Source organism: Capra hircus, chromosome 1 (genome assembly GCF_001704415.2).
Source record: "Capra hircus breed San Clemente chromosome 1, ASM170441v1, whole genome shotgun sequence".
Classification (NCBI taxonomy): domain Eukaryota; kingdom Metazoa; phylum Chordata; class Mammalia; order Artiodactyla; family Bovidae; genus Capra; species Capra hircus.
In genome coordinates, this window is record NC_030808.1 from 44,226,250 (window position 1) to 44,245,087 (window position 18,838).

At 40.5% G+C, this 18,838-nt stretch overlaps 1 protein-coding gene across 2 annotated transcripts in view; it reads left to right on the plus strand.

The window, feature by feature from the left end:
• Positions 1-18,838, plus strand: part of CMSS1 (cms1 ribosomal small subunit homolog (yeast)) — a 397,827-nt gene that overhangs the window by 345,639 nt on the left and 33,350 nt on the right. For both annotated transcript variants that reach the window (XM_018058548.1, XM_018058605.1), the window contains exon 2: positions 10,947-11,035. In XM_018058548.1, coding sequence (XP_017914037.1) covers positions 10,947-11,035 — 89 coding nt within the window. The remainder of the gene's footprint in view (positions 1-10,946; positions 11,036-18,838) is intronic.

The following is an 18,838-nucleotide window of genomic DNA, read 5'->3' on the forward strand; positions in this document are numbered from 1 at the left end:
GAAAAAGAGAGAATTTTTCTTTCCTAATGATGAGAACTCTTCCAATTTACTCTCTTGATGACTTTCATATATAACATACAGAAGTGTTAGTCATGACGTACCTTTCATCCCTAATACTTGTTTATTGTAACTGGAAGTTCTTATCTTTAACCACCTTCATCCAGTTCTCTCTCCCAGCACCCCCTCCTTCAGATGACCACAAAGCTGATCTCTTTTTCTATGTTTTTGTTTTTGAAGTATAATTGGGCTTCCCTGGTGGCTCAGATGGTAAAGAGTCTGCCTGCAATGCAGGAGACCAGGGTTCAATCGCTGGGTCAGGAAGATACCCTGGAGAAGGGAATGGCTACCTACTCCAGTATTCTTGCCTGCAGAATTCAGTGAACAGAGGAGCCTGGAGAGCTGCAGTCCATGGGGTCATAAAGAGTCAGACACAACTGAGCAACCAACACTTTCACTTTTCCCTGACCTGTAACATTATGTTAGTTCCCAATCCACAACATAGTCATTACATAGTTCTATACATGACAACTTGTAATGTATAGTTACAAGTAACTGGCAGCAAATTGTGTAGTGTTTAAGATCCCCACGGAAGGTGAAGTATTTTTCTTTGGTTATGTATTTTTGAGGTGATGTTATTGGTCTTAGTACTTTACCTTCTTTCAGAGTTTTAAAATGACAACAGTTTAGAGTTGTACCATCTAACTTTAAAGTTTTCTGTGGAAACTGGAAACATATTTTATAAACAAAGTCTGAAACTGTTGCTAGGGACATCTTCAGCTATGAAAATAGGAACTTAATTGAAACATTATTGGCTGTAGCAGTTGCCACTGGAAACAGCAAAATTTAATGGGAAAAGGGATTCCCTACCCCATTCCCCATTCCAGTTGAGAATGCAAGGAAAACTTCTGATGGGAAGAACTAACTCACAGGGGACTTACATTCAGAAGCATTTGTTTTCTCAAATCTTTTGGAGAAAGGAAGAGAACATCTTAAAGAGCCTGAGAGTTGGAAAAGGTGAATCATGCCCAGTTTCTTGCTGCATATGCAAATGAAAAAGAAACAGATGGTACCTCAGAAAAACGAGACAAAATCAGAGAGACATATGCCATGCTAATGTAAAGCCTAACGAGCCACCACTAGGCTACAGAAGACTTTGAGTGGTCCAGTGTCCCTGTATCCAAGGTGGGGACTCTGCGGTCAGAAAAGGCCAGGAGGCTAAGGACTGAACCTGCCCAGGCTTCTCAGAGTAGCGCTTCCATACAGCCAGGTGCCCTGGATTGGGCACGATAGACTTGGCCCAGGGTTTGCTATTCCTCCTGCTGCTGATCACGTAATTCTTCGTTTGCATGCTGGATCCTGTTCTTTTCTCAGCATTTTCTTTAACCAGCGAAAGTTGGAGCTCTTTGCTAGATTATAGTCCTAAGGTATTTTTGTTCCTATTTTTGGAAGGTCTCTACACGGGTGGCGGTAGGGGGGAGGACATGACTTGTGTTGAATTTTAGAAGATGGGACTAAGATTTTGATAGAGAAGGAGAAATGACAAGAGATAAAGGGAGAAGCAGGCGTTCTGCACACCCAGAGTCAATGAGAGGTCCACTTCCAGATGTCAGATTCTTTTCTGGCATGGACCCATTAATTGTAAGCCCTTACTTTTTGGCATACCTGTAGGAATTATTTTGGACGGAGCTTCCTTCACTGTATGACTGTTAGTGTACATGGAGTCAGAATTGAGAGCCCTCTTCTTTCATTGGCTACATTTCTCACTGTTTCTCCCCTCCCCTCCCTCCTCCTAGTCTCCCCACTCCCTCGTCCTCTGTGCGCCCCTTCCCCTGCCCTGTGTTATTTGCTTTGGGCCTTCACTGAGTTCACTTTTACATGGTCCTGTTCTTTGGATGTGGGAATTGTGTTCCTTCTCAATGATGCTGGTGGGAGTCCCTTAATGAGCTGGGAACACGGTTCTTAAAGAGTAGTTCCTAGCCTGGCCTCGCCTGGCCAAATAAAACATTCTGGTTCCTAGGGATGAGTAATTTTAGCAAAACACTTTAGACTGTTGAACTACAGCTGTGTCTCCAACATGAGTTTTCAGTGTGTATAGTTATATTTCCAAGAGAACAGCTGACTACCTCTAGAAATATAGAACACCCCTCCCCAAATTAGTGAATTTGAACTAAAGTAAACAAGATGGATTTTTTAAACAAGATGGGTCCCTACATAGTGATAAAAGGAAGGATCAACCGACAGGAACTTGTAACAATTCTACACTTGCATATATCTAATATACCTCTTAGATATGTAACTAAAAACTGCTAGAATTATTAGAAAACATGAAGAACTTCAAAATAAGAGTGGAAGATGTTAATATACATGTCAGTAATTGCCAGTGAGCCACCAGGGAGGCCCAGCTGATAAAACATAAAAATTCATAAACATATAGCAGATTTGAAAAACATAATTAAGTCTATCCATAATCCTGTATAGAACTGTGCCCCTAACAATTAGATCCTGCATATTCTATTAAAAAAATTTTTAATTGATTGGGTATGGAGGCAGATGGTTACTTATGTGGTGATGATTTCATAATGTATGCAAATATCAAACTACTATGTAATTTACCTGACATCCATGTGATATTGTATGTCAACTATTTAAAATATATATAAATATTTTAAATAAATATTTATCTACTAGGTCAGAAGCTGGCAAACTATGACCCATAGCCCAAATCCAACCCGAATGTATTTTTGTTAATAAATTTTATCAGAAAACAGCCACACCCAATCATTTACATACTGTCTAGGGCTGATTTTGCATAGTAGCAGAATCCAGTAATTAATGACAGAGACCCTATTGCTCTGCAAATCCTACAGATTATCTTCTGTGTGGCCCTAAAAACCTAAAAAGTGCATTGATCCCTGTGCTAGAAAATAAAACAAGTCTTTTATTAAAAAGTCTTATTAAATAAGTCTTTTATTAAAAAATGCAGGCCATTTTTCCAACCACAATATAACAAAAAGGTAACTTTAAAAAAATCAGTTTGGAAATGCAACAATACACTTCTAAATAACTCATCAGTCAAAGAAAGTCATTATAGAGTCTTAAACAATATTTAGAATTAAATAATAATGAAAATGCTATAATATTAAAATGTATGGTATTCAGATTAAGTTATAAAGTGTTAAGAAAATATATGGACTTCCCCAGTGGCTCAAGAGGAAAAGAATCCACCAGCAATGCAGAAAACACAGAAGGCAACGGTTTAGTCCCTGGGTCAGGAAGATCCCCTGGAGAAGGATATGGCAACCCCCTCCAGTATCCTTGTTTGAAAAATCCCATGGACAGAAGAGCCTGATGGGTTACAGTCCAAAGGGTCACAAAGAGTTGCACACAACTAACGACTAAGCACACACACACAAGAAATTTTATATCCTTAATGCTTATATCAGATGAAGAAAAACAGTGGGCTAAATATCCAACTACAAAAATTAAGACCTCAATAGAGTATACTTAAAGTAAAGAATCTTAACTAGTGCACTAGAAATCAAAGAAGCAATAGAAAGCATAATAAAGAACCTAGTTGGTTTTTTTTTTTAAGAAATACCTCTCCAAGATAGAACAAGAAAAACAGGTTGCAAATAAAAAATGTGAGAAAAGAAAAAAAAAACATATATACATATAATGATCACCTCTCTCCAATAAATTTGAAAAGTAAAACAACAAATTACCTAGAAAAATATTCAGTTCAGTTCACTTCAGTCGCTCAGTCATGTCCGACTCTTTGCGACCCCATGAATCGCAGCACGCCAGGCCTCCCTGTCCATCACCAACTCCCGGAGTTCACTCAGACTCGTGTCCATCGAGTCAGTGATGCCATCCAGCCATCTCATCCTCTGTCGTCCCCTTCTCCTCCTGCCCCCAATCATCCCTCCCAGCATCAGAGTCTTTTCCAATGAGTCAACTCTTCGCATGAGGTGGCCAAAGTACTGGAGTTTCAGCTTTAGCATCATTCCTTCCAAAGAAATCCCAGGGCTGATCTCCTTTAGGATGGACTGGTTGGATCTCCTTGCAGTCCAAGGAACTCTCAAGAGTCTTCTCCAACACCACAGTTCAAACGCATCAATTCTTCGGTGCTCAGCTTTCTTCACAGTACAACTCTCACATCTATACATGACCACTGGAAAAACCATAGCCTTGACTAGATGTACCTTAGTCGGCAAAGAAAAATATTATTTACCAAAATTGAGGTTAAAAAATGAAACATCTAAATAATTATATAGCCATTAGAAATTGAAGCATTTGTTAAAACATACCTACAAAAAGAATACTACACTCTGCTTCTTTTACTAACAGATTTTACCAAATATCAATAAACAGGTCATCTTAACTATATACAAATATTTCAGAGAACAGAAAATGAGGAGATGTTCCCAACCCTTTTATGAAGTTAAAAAAGGTGAAAGTGGTAGTTGCTCAGTCATGTCTGACTCTCTGCAACCCATGGACTGTAGCCTACCAGGCTCCTCTGTCTATGGAATTCTCCCGGCAAGAATACTAGACAGGGTAGCCATTCTCTTCTCCAGGGGTGTTCCCCACCCAGGGATTGAATCCATGTCTCCTGCTTGCAGGCAGATTTTTTACCATCTGTGCTACCAGGAAAGCCCTTTTATGTAGCTAATATGACCTCAATACTTAAACAAGACAGGAACAATACTAGGAAGGAAAATTATCTAAATAAATGTCTAAAATAAAATGGTAGCCAAAATATAACCAACATTATTAAAAAAGAAATATATCTTGACAAATTGGGATTTATCCTAGGAATAGCAAGAATGGTTTATTTAATATTAGACAACTTATTTTTACAGTTTTCCACATTAACAGATTATAGGAGAAGCCCATAAGATCATCTCAATTAATGCAAAAATAAAAAGCATTGCATTAAGCTTAACACCTATTCATGGTTTTATTTATTTTTTGCGGGGGGGGGGATGTGGACCATTTTTTAAAAGTCTTTATTGCATGTGTTACAATATTGCTTCCGTTTCATGTTTTGGTCCTTTTTTCTTGTTTTATGGCTACTAGGCATGTGGGATCTTAGCTCCCCTACCAGGAATCAGACTCAAAACCCCTGCATTGGAAGGTGAAGTCTTAACCACTAGACCACCAGGGAAGTCTCCCTATTCATGGTTTTAAAATGAAAGGACAAACAAACCTCTTAGCAACCAGAATAGAAGGAAATGTCATTTAGCTAAACATTTAGCTAATAAGCACCATCTTCTCATGCAAGGGTAGTGTGAGGGTTAAGCTTGTAGACTCAGACATTAAAAAGTTAGCTTCTATCATTATTTTTTAAAGTTGGGCTTATTGAGGAATAATTTACATAGTAAATAATTTACATAGTAAAATTAACCCATTTTTGTGTATGATTCCATGAGTTTTTTGTAATGCAACCCACTCCAGTATTCTTGTCTGGAGAATCCCATAAACAGAAGAGTCCATAGGGTCACAAAGAGTCAGACGCAACTAAGCACATACTGACTGACTGACAGTTCTGTAACCACTACCACAATTAAGATATAGGACATTTTCAACAGCCCCAGAAGTTTCCCGTCTCCAATCCCCAGTAACTATTGATCTGTTTTTTATTCCTATAGTTTTGCCTTCTCTAGTACCACACATTATATGGCCTTTTGATTCTGGCTTCTTTTGCTTAGCGTCATGCTTTTGAAACTTACCAGGTTGTATGTTTCAGGAATTTATTCTGCTGAGAAAATATGAGAACCATAGGGGAGTTAAGCAGGTCTATAGCTAGGGCAGATCTAAGTTTTGTGAGGCCTGAATCTTATGTAGTTTGGTGGGGTGGGGCCTCTCAGAAAAAGAATACAAAATTACAGATACAAAATAAGATATGAAATACATTGTTTTAAATAAGAAATCATAACAGTACTGTTATAAACACAAGAATTCTGAAAAGTTTTATTTTATTCATTTTCATTAGATATGAAAAAAAATTTTTTTTAACTGTAAAATGCTTTATCTAATATATTCCTATATGAGAGAGACTTTCCATTTTGAACACACAAAACGAGAACCTAATTTTCTGCTTAGAGTTTTACATTTCTGATGATTAGAAGAATTTTCCACTGACTAGTTTCTAGTTTCATTCATCCCAAACCTGCTTTCTCCTCCACTTCCTGCATCATTCCAAGGAAGGAGGCATCACAATCCACAACTTCTGTCCCTGCACACTTTGTGTCAGATGTCTGGTAAGTTGGCATAGGGTGGTAGGAATATTCCTGGAAACATTCCTACACCAGGACAGCCTGCAGTAGTTTAACTATAGGCTTTATGATTATGAGCCTTATTATAAGGTTATATTATAATATTTCATTAAACTCAGAGTCTGTCCAGTCATCTCCCTCTAATTGGATCCCCAGAATGCTCACTCCAGCTCCAACATCACTCACTAGGATAGCGACAGAGATGAGTTCTGAGTGGAAATAGACAGTGGTCTACTGTATTTATTTTAATCCCCATATATCTGTATTTTGCTAATTTTTAAAGGAAAATTAACTCCGATCCACTGCCAGTACTCTCCCTAGGGACTTGAAGGAGTCCATGCAAGCAAATACTTAGAAGCTTACAGAAGTTGCTGAGAAATTGGATTTCTGATACTTCTCATGAAGAGGACAAAGACAGGGATTGAAGGAAAAAGATATGTGCAACTTTTAATTTTAGCTTTTTGCTCTTTTCCCCTGGGGTTGAAAAAGAACAGTGTACTTGACTCCACTTCTGGAAGAGTTTAACGAATCCCATCTGGTTGTGTCATTTTTTTAATGTAGATCCTCAGGGAGTTGGAAACAAGGCAGCCTGTCCTGGGGACTCCACTCCATGGGCTGAATCAGCCACTGGGACTGAGTGGCGCAGTCCTGGCTTCAATTCCTCAAATGCCAGCAGTCCTGGAGGGATCTAGATGCTGGAGCCAGGCTGGCTAGATTGGGTCCCCATGCTGTTCTTGTCATACTTTCTTAATGGAAATCACAGAACTAGCATCTTTACTTCAGAAGAGCAGTTTTCTTTTTGGAACTAAAAAGCATCACAGGCTAAAGAGACAACTAATTTATTCAACCTTTGTCTGATATTAATATCTGATATATATAAATATGATGTTAATGTAGGCTGATATTAATATAATCAATAGAGTATAATGTAGTAATATAACCCCTGCTTTTTATTGATATTTACATGTTACATTTCCTCCATCATTTTGCTTTCAGCTATAGTTATATTTGAGATAAGCTTCTTATAAATAGCATATAGCTGTATGCATGCTCAGTCATGTCCGACTCTTTGCAACCCCATGGACTGTAGCCTGGCTGGCTCCTCTGTCCATGGAATATTCTAGGCAAGAATACTGGAATGGGTTGCCATTTCCTACTCCAGGGGATCTTCCTGATCCAGGAACTGAACCTACGTCTCCCATATTGCAATCAGGTTCTTTACCACTGAGCCATCCGGGAAGCCCCAGCATATAGTTAGGTCATGTTTTTTAATCCACTTTGTCAGTCTCTGTCTTTAAACTGGTGTGTTTAGATCATTTAAATTTATATAATTATTGATATGTTGGGATTCAAATCTGTCATTTTATCTCATCTTTTCTGTTTATATGCTATTTCTTGTTTATCTTTCCTGCCTTCTTGTGAGTTACTTGAACTTTTTAGAATTCTGTTTTGATTTGTCTTAATATTTTTGAGTGTACCTCTTTGTATAGCTTTTTTAGTGGTTGCTAAAACACTAGTGTAGGTGTTGGCCTCATTACCACTGGGCAGTATGGAGAGTCCTGATTCTCAACTAGGCTTTCCCTGACCCTAGTGGGGAAGAGAGGTGCCCTTCATTACTACCAGGAGGAGGTGTAAGTCCAGGCTCACAACATGTTCTCCACTGAACTGCATTGGTGGTGGCGGTGCTAGAGAACAGGGCTTTCCCACAACCCATCAGGGATGAAAATCTCTTCAGGAGTTCAGTCCCTACTTGACCACTTCTGACCACCACCCTGAGGGAAGGTAGAAGAAAAGTTGGGGTGCCTCATTATAGCCAGACAAAGGTGGAAGGCTTGGACCCCACTCAGCCTTTGCTGGTGTAGGCAGGGTCACAGCTTTTCCGTTGTGTTTGGCTGGAATCAAGTAGTTGTTATCTAAAGGTTTTCAGTCTTGGTAGGCTGTCTTTTTCCTGGTCATTTTGTTAAATATAGCATATGTTTGTTGGGGCTTTTTTTTTCTGCTCTCACTTAGCATTTCCAAGTTACTAGCTTCTTTAGCTCCAAGTCTGAGATAATGAGCTAAAAGAAAATCTACTGAGCTCACCACTGTGTTGTTCCCTGGGCCTCAAGGTCCCTAGCCCGTCTGACTTCTCTCCACCTTTCAAAGATTTCCTCTGTTTGTTTTATGTATAATGTTCAGGGGTTTTCGCTGTAACTTAATAGGAGGAATAGGGGAAAATATGACTACTACTACCTTCTTCCCAGAAGCAGTTCTATAAATACTTTTAGTGCCAACTTAATCATTCATTTAAAAAGCCCTGTTAATCTTCTACCTGCTACTGCTTCATTGGGTAGAGTCCTTTTTTTCACTCTACACAGTTATTAAGCAAGATTCTCCTGAAAAACAGAAGCAATAGGGAAATAGATATCTTTGCTACATATCTATCTATATTTATTGTTCTCTCTCTTTGTCTCTCTGTCACGTGTGTGTGTGTGTTTAAAGGAGTTAGCTCATGCAGTTATGGAGGCTGTCAAGCCCCAAGATCAGCAGAGTGGACCGACTAGCTGGCCACCCTGGAGAGCCAATTGTTTAGTTACAATTCTAGTCAGAAGGCTTCGAGAAACAGGAGAGCTGATGGTATAGTTCCAGCCCATTGGCCTGCAGGCTCTAGATCCAGGAAGAGCCAAATGTTTCATTTCAAGTCCAAAGGCAGAAAAAATTATCTTACTCAGTGTGAGTCATACTTTTAGTCCTATTCCAGCCATACCTGATTGGATATATCCTTCCACATTAGGGAGGGCAGTCAGCTTTATTCAATCCACCCATTCAGATGTTAATCTCAACCAGAAACACCTACAGAGAAACATCAGAGTAATGTTTGACCAAATATCTGGACCACCCTGTGGCCCAATCAAGTTGATACATAAAACTAACCATCTCAGGACTACCGGACTAGTTAATCTGTACCTAAATATGAATTCTGACCAGTATTACTCAAGACTCACATTTTGGACTTTGAGATGTACAGAAAAACTCAAAGGGAGTGAGTGAAGTCTTTCAAAGATTCAAAAATGTGTTCAGATAGAACAGCCACTAAAATCTGGAAGACAGGATAGCATTATGGGAAGTAAAAAACTTAGGGTTACCATGTTTCTTTAAAAGAGCTTTTTATTTCTTTCATCAGTGTTTTATAGTTTTCTATATATAGGTCTTTAGTTTCTTTAGGTAGATATATTCCTAGGTATTTTATTCTTTTTGTTGCAATGGTGAATGGAATTGTTTCCTTAATTTCTTTTTCTACTTTCTCATTATTAGTGTATAGGAATGCAAGGGATTTCTGTGTGTTGATTTTATATCCTGCAACTTTACTATATTCATTGATGAGCTCTAGTAATTTTCTGGTGGAGTCTTTAGGGTTTTCCATGTAGAGGATCATGTCATCTGCAAACAGTGAGAGTTTTACTTCTTCTTTTCCAATTTGGATTCCTTTTATTTCTTTTTCTGCTCTGATTGCTGTGGCCAAAACTTCCAGAACTATGTTGAATAGTAGTAGTGAAAGTGGGCACCCTTGTCCATCAGCAGATGAATGGATAAGAAAGCTGTGGTACATATACACAATGGAGTATTACTCAGCCGTTAAAAGAATTCATTTGAATCAGTTCTGATGAGATGGATGAAACTGGAGCCGATTATACAGAGTGAAGTAAGCCAGAAAGAAAAACACCAATACAGTATATTAACACATATATATGGAATTTAGAAAGACGGCAATGACGACCCTGTATGCAGGACAGCAAAGGAGACACAGCTGTGTATAACGGACTTTTGGACTCAGAGGGAGAGGGAGAGGGTGGGATGATTTGGGAGAATGGCATTCTAACATGTATACTATCATGTAAGAATTGAATCGCCAGTCTATGTCTGACGCAGGATACAGCATGCTTGGGGTTGGTGCATGGGGATGACCCAGAGAGATGTTATGGGGAGGGAGGTGGGAGGGGGGGTTCATGTTTGGGAACGCATGTAAGAATTAAAGATTTTAAAATTATAAAAAATAAAATTAAATTTAAAAAATAGCCTCTTTAAAAAAAAAAAAAGAGCTTTTTAAACAGAAAAATTGTTTAAAACTTTTTTTTTCCCTGATTCTTAGGATAAGAATTTACTTTTTCCAGTGTTGAAAGATTTTATAAATTTAAAATAAGAATTTCTCATGATGTATAATCTTTTGTCACGTTTTCTTTCGTTACCCCTGGGGCCAACACGCAGGTGTTGAGAGCTGGCTGGTTCTCAGTACAGGCAGCGTCACTTGTGGGGGAAGAGTTTGGACTCAGATAGATCTGGGTTCCCAGGTATGTGACCTAGGGCAAATTACTTTATCCCTACAAGCAACAAGTTTTCTATCTGAAAATGAAGAGTTCAACCAGGGAACTCAGTGTGTGTTCCTTAATTAAACAGGCTCAGTTTTAGACATCTGAATAATCTTCATTTGTGCAGTTTTATAAATAACACTGCCACCTTGGTTCTTCAATCGCTTTCTTCATTTTGGATCATTTTCTTAAATTCAGCTTCTTAGAGCTGAAATTAAGGAGTCAAGGGACAGAACCCTCTGAAAAAACGGTACCAAGATTATGCTAGAAATGGGAGAATGAGAGAGGTGCTTTTCTAATTTTTAATCATTATGTTTCCTAGGAGCATCAGATGGTGAAGGAGGAGGAGACACGGAAATGACTCAGCAGGAGACAGCTCCAGGTCCTGCCCCGTCAAAGAAAATCAAACCGGTGAGAGTCACAATTGTTGGCTCTGAAATCAGCCTCTTCCCTTCTGCAGCATTCCCTGTGTTCCAGCGCCAGTTGTGGGTGGGGTTTGAGGGAAGCTTGTACCTTCTCTGCCTTTGAAAGAGTCAGGCTTCATTAATTACAGACCAGCAAGGTAAATTTTCCCTCTAGTGGTTTGTGTGTTTCTTTATAATAGAAATGTACTGTATGATAATGATATCTCAGATTCTTGTAGTATATTCTTACCAAAGACCCAGCCTTATTCTTTTGGGTATCGTTCCTAGGAGGAGACAAATAGCATAAATATAGGCAAGATGAGCCCCACACCAATACATGGTCTCAGGGCAAACCATGCTGTGAGGAGGCTCTCAGAGCCTCATGACTGTCTAGCACCATGTCTGTTGTGCGAATTCTTATCAGAGATTCTCCACCTTTGTATTACCACAAGTGGGAATCTGATAAACTTTGTTCCTTGGACTTACGATCTTTTATTGCCTTTTCATTCTTTTTACTGGCCACTCACATCCATTTGCAGCTTTTTCACCTTATGTGTCCCTCCAACCGAACTGGCAACCGTGTATGATTTTTAAAGGACTACCTACTGTCAGTCCAAAGTCACCATCTCCTTCTCAGGAATGATTTGTGATCTTATTCATTGTTGTTGTGTAGTCACTAAATCACGTCCTACTCTTTGCGACCCTCTGGACTGTAGCCCGCCAGGCTCCTCTGTTCTTGGGACTTCCCGGGCAAGACTACTGGAGTGGGTTGCTATTTCCTTCTCTGGGGGATCTTCCCAACCCAGGGGTCAGACCCGGCTTTCCTGCTTTGGGAGGCAGATTCTTTACCACTGAGCCACCAGGGAAGCCCATTCTCATTGTAGGTGGCCCTAAACTCATTCCACTAGAGGGTGACTCTACTCAAAGTTTGTGACCAGGCTTAGGATAATTGTGGGAAGCAGTTTTTGCATTGCGGTTACCTGCAAGCTGTGATTCCTTGGGCAAGTTAAACTCTCTGTGCCTCATGTCTCTATTGGTAAAATGGTGTTAATTGTATTTTCTTCACAGAGTTGCTCCGGGGATTAAATAAATAAGCTCTTTAAACAGTGGTTGGCAAAGAGTAAGCACTGAAGTGATAAATATTATAGTGAAATATACTTCAGGTCTTTTATTTTTTCTTTGTGAGGTGGGGGATGCAGAAAAATTTACATAGTTAATGTATAATCCATCTTGGTTTTCTCTCCAGCCATTAAATATTTAACTCCAACGTCCTGTATAAATTTCAGTTTTAACCATTCTTTCTAAGACCTACAGGTTAACATCTTTAGCTTTTCAATTTATCTCACCAAGATGGGGTTTGATTTTTATCTTAACTTACTCCACTGACCACACCATAGTCATGCCTCCTTTAACCTCCGCCTCTGATCGGTGCCTCACTGCAGAACTTGTTTCCCAGTATCCTTTGTAGCCCATTGACTTTCTTTTTCCTTACTTTCTCCCTTGATTTTCTTTTTGATTGCACCTCACTTTTTCTGGGCTATTTGGTGAAAGAATAAATTTGCATTAATAAACTCACTCAGGTCTGAATCTGTACTCTTTTTATTGGCAGAGCTTTCACCTTGCTGAATATCCACCTGTTTTTTTTACCTTCTTCCTCCTTGAGTCTTCTTTTCCCACGATCAAGTTAGGTAAATGACAGAGAACCACAGGAAGAAAAGAGGAAAATTGAGGAAGAAAAAGTTAAACACGTTCTTAATTGCCATGAGCATTCACCTATCTTTCAGCAACCCGTTTCAATAACAATAAAACAATTGGTTGAGCACTCAGTACAGGCGCTGTGTAAGGTCATGACTCAAAATCATCACAGCTGCCCTGGGAGGGCAGGGAGATCCCATTTGACAAAGAACCTGAAGCTCAGAGTAAGGGGTACCAGGAGTTATGACCCATTTGACTGCCTTCAAGGCACTCCCTGAGAATGACACTGCTTCCAGTTCCCTTTCCACCTGTCCTTCCTCATTCAGCTTGGAAAAATTAGATTTACTGCGTCATCAAGTGCTTTGTTGGTCACATACCATTGTTATTTTCTGCTAAGGGAAAAAAAAAAATCACAAAAAATTAAGATTTGACTGTTCATTTTAACCTCTTTCACCCTGCTCTGATTTCTTTTGCTAACAAATAGCTTTAAAGAATCAAGGTCCTAGGTAGACACAGGGCCCTAATCACTCTCCCAGGCCTGTCTTTACTGTCCTGATCAGAGAATTCACACAGGGATCTCCTTGTGCCCTCTGCCTTATTTAAGTGTTATCCATCTCACTCCCTGGTCTCCCCACCAGGCTGTACACCTCTGTGCATCTTCACTGCCACTGGCACAGAACCTTCCCTGAACTGACACTCATTTGTGAAAAGGAGGCATGAATGACTAGACTGGAATCCCAGTTTTCTTACCACCCTTCCCATCTCAACCCTTCATGTCCCAGCTGTGAGGCATCAGCTCCCTGACTCTGCTGCCAGTGGAGCCCCCTGACGCTTGTCCTATCATCAGCCCCTCCTTGAAGGGTCCCCCACCTTGATACTAGAGCTGGGAATCTTTCCTCTTCCAGCCCTAGTACCACACAGTCCCTTGAGCTCCTCTCTGGCCTCCCCGTCCTGTCTCCTGATGCTCTGCTCCCTCTGGAACGCATCTCATCATCCCAAGGACCACCTTTTCATCAGGCTGACTGTGCTTTCTTGAGTCCTTCTCGAGCTGTTTATGCACATAAAGGTTGAGTCTCCAGCTAGTCCATAAGCATCTTCAGTTCAGTTCAATCATTCAGTCGTGTCCGACTCTTTGTGACCCCATGAATCGCAGCACGCCAGGCCTCCCTATCCATCACCAACTCCCAGAGTTCACTCAGACTCACATCCATCTAGTCAGTGATGCCATCCTGCCATCTCATCCTCTGTCGTCCCCTTCTCCTCCTGCCCCCAATCCCTCCCAGCATCAAAGTCTTTTCCAATGAGTCAACTCTTCGCATGAGGTGGCCAAAATACTGGAGTTTCAGCTTTAGCATCATTCCTTCCAAAGAAATCCCAGGGTTGATCTCCTTCAGAATGGACTGGTTGGATCTCCTTGCAGTCCAAGGGACTCTCAAGAGTCTTCTCCAACACCACAGTTCAAAAGCATCAATTCTTCAGTGCTCAGCCTTCTTCACAGTCCAACTCTCACATCCATACATAACTACTGGAAAAACCATAGCCTTGGCTAGATGGACCTTAGTCGGCAAAGTAATGTCTCTGCTTTTGAATATGCTATCTAGGTTGGTCATAACTTTTCTTCCAAGGAGTAAGTGTCTTTTAATTTCATGGCTGCAGTCACCATCTGCAGTGATTTTGGAGCCCCCCAAAATAAAGTCTGACACTGTTTCCACTGTTTCCCCATCTATTTCCCATGAAGTGATGGGACCAGATGCCATGATCTTCGTTTTCTGAATGTTGAGCTTTAAGCCAACTTTTTCACTCTCCTCTTTCATTTTCATCAAGAGACTTTTTAGTTCCTCTTCACTTTCTGCCATAAGGGTGGTGTCATCTGCATATCTGAGGTTATTGCTATTTCTTCCAGTCCAGCGTTTCTCATGATGTACTCTGCATAGAAGTTAAATAAGCAGGGTGACAATATACAGCCTTGACGTCCTCCTTTTCCTATTTGGAACCAGTCTGTTGTTCCATGTCCAGTTCTAACTGTTGCTTCCTGACCTGCATACAGATTTCTCAAGAGGTAGGTCAGGTCCTTAGGGACCAGCATTTCATTTGTGTCCACTGTGGTAACCTAGCACAGCCATAGGTGCATGATTTGTTTGGCACATATAACCAAGTATTTGTTTTCTAACAGTAATTTTATTTTTTTTTTCCTGGATAAAAAAGGAAAATAAAAGAAATTATTTTTTGCTATATTCAAGTTTTGAATTTTTTTTTTCAGATTCACTTAGTTGTTTGCTGTTCTTTAAGGTTTTTTGTTTGTTTGTTTTGATTTTTTAAACTTGCATAGTAGCTGCCTGGCCTTATGCTTTTAGCTGTAATGCACATTTAGACTTTAATATCACCAGGTGAGAGTATGTGTCCAGTTGGATGGTGTTTCCTCCTTTGCCATAGCTGGGCCTGCATTTCTCTTACTGAGTCTACATCTCCCATCTGTCCAGTTTTTCAAGCAGCAGATTTATAACTTTATAAAAGTTTTTTACCCTTACAACTACATCATCTCTAGCAACCATTTTACATCTGAATAATCATCCTTGGCCTCCTTAATAATGTGAGTATAAAGATTTGCCAAGAGTTCTTTTTTTTTTTTTTTTCCAAATACTGCTTCCAAAATAAATCATGAACTCCCCTACTTCTAGAGATTGCATCACCCTCTTTCCTCCTCAACATCAGTCATTTCAGAGCTAGCCCTTAGTGACTTTGTAATTATGGTTCCCAGAATGTAATCCCTTATGAGGGATTTCGTGACTTTTCATTGATGCCTCCATGATGTCAGTAGTCTTTTAATGGTTCCATGACCCATCCTCTCCCCCTCAGAGACCACACTGAACTTCTTTTTTCTTGAACTAGCTTTTTGTTTATCTCCTTGGATCATAAAAGAATCTTCAGCAAAAGTACTTATCACTTTCCCCTCTTACTTATCTTTCTCACTGCAGCATATTTTTACTAGTTATTTTCACAGTGATCATTTCATATCTCTCCTGCTCTTTAACTTCAGTATTATTCTTGATGAAGAAAAAAGAGGACTATGTCCTGTCCACTCTCTGATTTACCTTCTTCCTTTCCATACAGTGTCTTAATGCTCTCTCTCTTTGTAATAATCTCTTGTTGCATAACAAATTACGTCCAAAGTTAGTAGCTTAAAACAGAGAAGGTTCCTTATCTCAGCTTCTGTTACCTATATCTCATCAGTCATCAGTCAGGTTATGAGCTGAGGGTTAGTGGCTCCACTGTGAAGAAGCCTCCTCAAAACTCATTCAGGTGGCTGTTGTCAGGCCTCACTTCCTCCATCAGAGGACAAACAGACTAAAAACCATGATCACAGCAAACTAACCAATCTAATCACATGGACCACAGCCTTGTCCAGCTCAATGAAACTATGAGCCCTGCCGTGTAGGGCCACCCGAGATGGACAGGTCATGGTGGAGAGTTCTAACAAAATGTGGTCCACAGGACCACTGGCAAACCACTTCAATATTCTTGCCTTGAGAAACTGATGAACAGTATCAAAAGGCAAGAAGATAAGACACTGAAAGATAAACTCCCCAGGTCAGTAGGTGCCCAGTATCATGCTGGAGATCAGGGAGAAATAACTCCAGAAAGAATGAGGAGAAGGAGCCAAAGCAAAAACAGCATCCAGGTGTGGATGTGACTGGTGATGGAAGCAAGGTCTGATGCTATAAAGAGCAATATTGCATAGGAACCTGGAATGTTAGTTTCCTGAATCAAGGCAAATTGGAAGTGGTCAAACAGGAGATGGCAAGAGTGAATGTTGACATTTTAGGAACTAAAATGGACTGGAATGGGTGAATTTAACTCAGATGACCATTATATCAACTACCATGGGCAAGAATCCCTTAGAGGCAATGGAGTAGCCATCATAGTCAACAAAAAAGTCCGAAATGCAGTACTTGGATGCAATCTCAAAAACGACAGATGGGCCCAATTAAGGACAGAAACGGTATGGACCTAACAGTGAGTGAAGTCACTCAGTCATGTCTGACTCTTTGTGACCCCATGGACTGTAGCCTAAAAGGCTCCTCTGTCCATGGAATTTTCCAGGCAAGAAACCCCACATTACTGGTGTGGGTTGCCATTTCCTTCTCCAGGGATGGACCTAAAAGAAGCAGAAGATATTAAGAAGAGGTGGCAAGAATACACAGAACTATACAAAAAAGATCTTCATGACCCAGATAACAACAATGGTATGATCAGTCACCTAGAGCCAGATATCCTGGAATGTGAGTCAAGTGGGCCTTAGGAAGCATCACTATGAACAAAGCTAGTGGAGGTGATAGAATTCCAGTTGAGCTATTTCTGATTCTACAAGATGATGCTGTGAAAGTGCTGCACTCAATATGCCAGCAAATCTGGAAAACTCAGCAGTGGCCGCAGGACTGGAAAAGGTCAGTTTTCATTCCAGTCCCAAAGAAAGGCAATGCCAAAGAATGCTCAAACTACCTCACAATTGCACTCATCTCACACCCTAACAAAGTAATGCCCAAAATTCTCCAAGCCAGGCTTCAGCAATACGTGAACTGTGAACTCCCTGATGTTCAAGCTGGTTTTAGAAAAGGCAGAGGAACCAAAGATCAAATTACCAACATCTGTTGGATCATGGACAAAGCAAGAGAGTTCCAGAAAAACACCTATTTCTGCTTTCTTGACTATGCCAAAGCCTTTGACTGTGTGGATCACAATAAACTATGGAAAATTCTGAAAGAGATGAGAATACCAGACCACCTGACCTGCCTCTTGAGAAACCTGTATGCAGGTCAGGATGCAACAGTTAGAACTGAACACAGAACAACAGACTGGTTCCAAATTGGGAAAGAAGTACGTCAAGGCTGTATATTGTCACCCTGCTTAACTTATATGCAGAGTACACCATGAGAAACACTGGGCTAGATGAACCAAAGCTGGAATCAGGATTGCTGGGAGAAATATCAATAACCTCAGATATGCAGATGACACCACCCGTATGGCAGAAAGTAAAGAAGAATTAAAGAGCCTCTTGATGAAAGTGAAAGAGGAGAGTGAAAAAGTTGGCTTAAAACTCAACATTCAGAAAACTAAGATCATGGCATCCAGCTGCATCACTTCATGGGAAATAGATGGGGAAACAGTGGAAACAGTGGCTGACTTTATTTTGGGGGCTCCAAAATCACTGCAGATGGTGATTGCAGCCATCAAATTAAAAGATGCTTGCTCCTTGGAAGGAAAGTTATGACCAACCTAGACAGCATATTAAAAAGCAGAGGCATTACTTTGCCAGCAAAGGTCTGTCTAGTCAAGGCTATGGTTTTTCCAGTGGTCATGTATGGAAGTGAGAGTTGGACTATAAAGGAAGCTGAGCACAAAGAATTGATGCTTTTAAACTGTGGAGCTGAAGAAGCCTCTTAGAGTCCCTTGGACTGCAAGGAGATCCAACCAGTCTATCCTAAAGGAGATCAGTCCTGAGTGTTCATTGGAAGGACTGATGTTGAAGCTGAAACTCCAATACTTTGGCCACCTGATGCAAAGAGCATTTCCCACCTGACGGGAAAGATTAAAGGTCGGAGAAGAAGGGGATGGCAGAGGATGAGATAGTTGGATGGCATCACCAACTCAATGGACATGAGTTTGGGTAAACTCCGGGAGTTGGTGATGGACAGGGAGGCCTGGTGTGCTGCAGTCCATGGTGTCACAAAGCGTTGGACCTGACTGAGGGACTGAACTGAACTGAACTTCCTCATCAAGTGAGCCTCTCCTTAGGGCTGCCTCACAACATTGCCCCTGGCTTCCTCCAGGCCACATGACCCATGAGGGAATGAGCAAGATCATTCAAGACTGAAACCAGAACTAATCTCAGACTAACTCAGAACTGACATCACATCACTTCCTCCATATGCTATTAGAAGTAGATCAGTAAATCTGATCCACATTTAAGAGGAGGGGATGAATACCAGGATATAATGTTCACTAGTCTGACACGACTGAGCGACTTCATTTTCACTTTTCACTTTCATGCATTGGAGAAGGAAATGGCAACCCACTCCGGTGTTCTTGCCTGGAGAATCCCAGGGACGAGGGAACC